The sequence below is a fragment of the Teleopsis dalmanni genome, chromosome 2 (genome assembly GCF_002237135.1).
Source record: "Teleopsis dalmanni isolate 2A chromosome 2, ASM223713v2, whole genome shotgun sequence".
Classification (NCBI taxonomy): domain Eukaryota; kingdom Metazoa; phylum Arthropoda; class Insecta; order Diptera; family Diopsidae; genus Teleopsis; species Teleopsis dalmanni.
The window spans coordinates 125,472,737-125,474,238 of NC_051847.1; the positions used below are offsets into that span (position 1 = coordinate 125,472,737).

The window sequence follows — 1,502 nt, forward strand, 5'->3', positions numbered from 1 at the left end:
TTTTCTGATTTTATTATAGTCAATAATATATATATGCACATGAGCAAATTTGAACATTAAATGCTTGCATGGATGAAGTGAGGGCCGTTTCTGGAACCCTTATATTATGGAGATGAGTGTTCTAACTGCCCATCTGTTTTTATATTCTACTGTACGCACTAATTTGGGTCGAATTGATTTTTGGTTTCGTCCTACTAAAGTTAAAACGGAGTTGGTCTCCCCCGTTTTAACCCATGTTAGCTTTAATTCAAATCCCACTCATCCTTAATTCAACTTTGTTCCCAAACAATTTTCTACTCTTTTACACTTTACAATATCTTTACCATACCATATAATTCGTATTTGTAATCAAGTCATTTAAATATAGTCATTTAAAGGGTAATCTAACCTTTTCTGTGTTCAAAAACTTTATATTCTTCTTTTTCCCCTACCGTCACTCACACTTATCTCAACCCTTTTAGTTCTAGTCATGTTTCCTGTTCTATACTTTTCCACAAACTACTATAACAATAACGACTAGCATTTCAAACTATATTGAATTAATAACAATATTGATAAACTATAATTAAAAGATCACATTTTTTCTTACCAACTTGTGGCTTGTCGTTTGCAAAAGTTCCATCGCTATTGATCTGACATGCCGCTATATATTTTGCTACCGCATCCACGGTGTCTCGTTCAATTTTTCCAGCTTCAAGCAAAGTGTTCAGTAAAAACGATAACGTGAATAGTGAGTGCATACGCACAGAATGTTTAGCAATGTTAGCAGCTCCGCCTTGTTCCCGATCAACAACAACTACAGCGTCTGTTACGACAATGCCCTCACGTGTAAGATCGTTAACAGTATCTAGAATACTTGAGCCAGATGTAACCACATCTTCAACAATTAGGCACGTATCTCCAGCATTAAAAATTCCTTCAATTATTTTTTTTGTACCATAGTTTTTGGCTTCTTTGCGCCTCACAAGCATTGGCGTATTCTGTTGAACAGAGACAAGTGTTGCCAAAGGCAGCGCTGTGTACGGCACACCGCACACATGCTTCGCTGTCAGCTGTTGCTCTTTGATATATGATACCAACAAATCCGAGACTGTTTGCTAAGCTCAACAAAATTTTTATTTTCTTTGTTCAGAATTAAAGATCGCATTTTTCAACTCACCATTACTTCTGGAAAACTAACGATGACCCGTAAATCAAAATAAACTGGCGAATTTATACCGACTTTCATTTTAAAATCGCCAAATTTGAATGCATTTATCTCAAATAGTTTTATCGCCAGTGATTTCATTTGTGCCATATCTTTTGCAATCATGATTGTCTCCTTTCACTTCTAATTAAAAATATCCAATTTAGAATCTCATTTACAGCACAATTTACCACGCGTTTTTCAAATCAACACCGCGAAAACAGGTCCACTTTGCTTTGAAATTCCAACGCAAATGACATTCGTGTTAAAATTTATTTAGTACTCATCAAACAGAGTAAACAGTGATGCCATTTTT

The 1,502-nt window shown here is 35.3% G+C and overlaps 1 protein-coding gene across 1 annotated transcript; it reads right to left on the reverse strand.

Moving 5' to 3' along the window:
- Nucleotides 1–524: 524 nt before the first annotated feature.
- LOC119675653 (uridine 5'-monophosphate synthase-like) lies at nucleotides 525–1,502 on the reverse strand. The gene is made up of 3 exons (XM_038086860.1): nucleotides 1,160–1,502; nucleotides 590–1,097; nucleotides 525–529 (listed from the first exon to the last, which is right to left on the reverse strand). Exons 1-3 carry the CDS (start codon nucleotides 1,310–1,312, stop codon nucleotides 525–527), a joined length of 666 nt encoding a protein of 221 aa, XP_037942788.1. The 5' UTR covers nucleotides 1,313–1,502.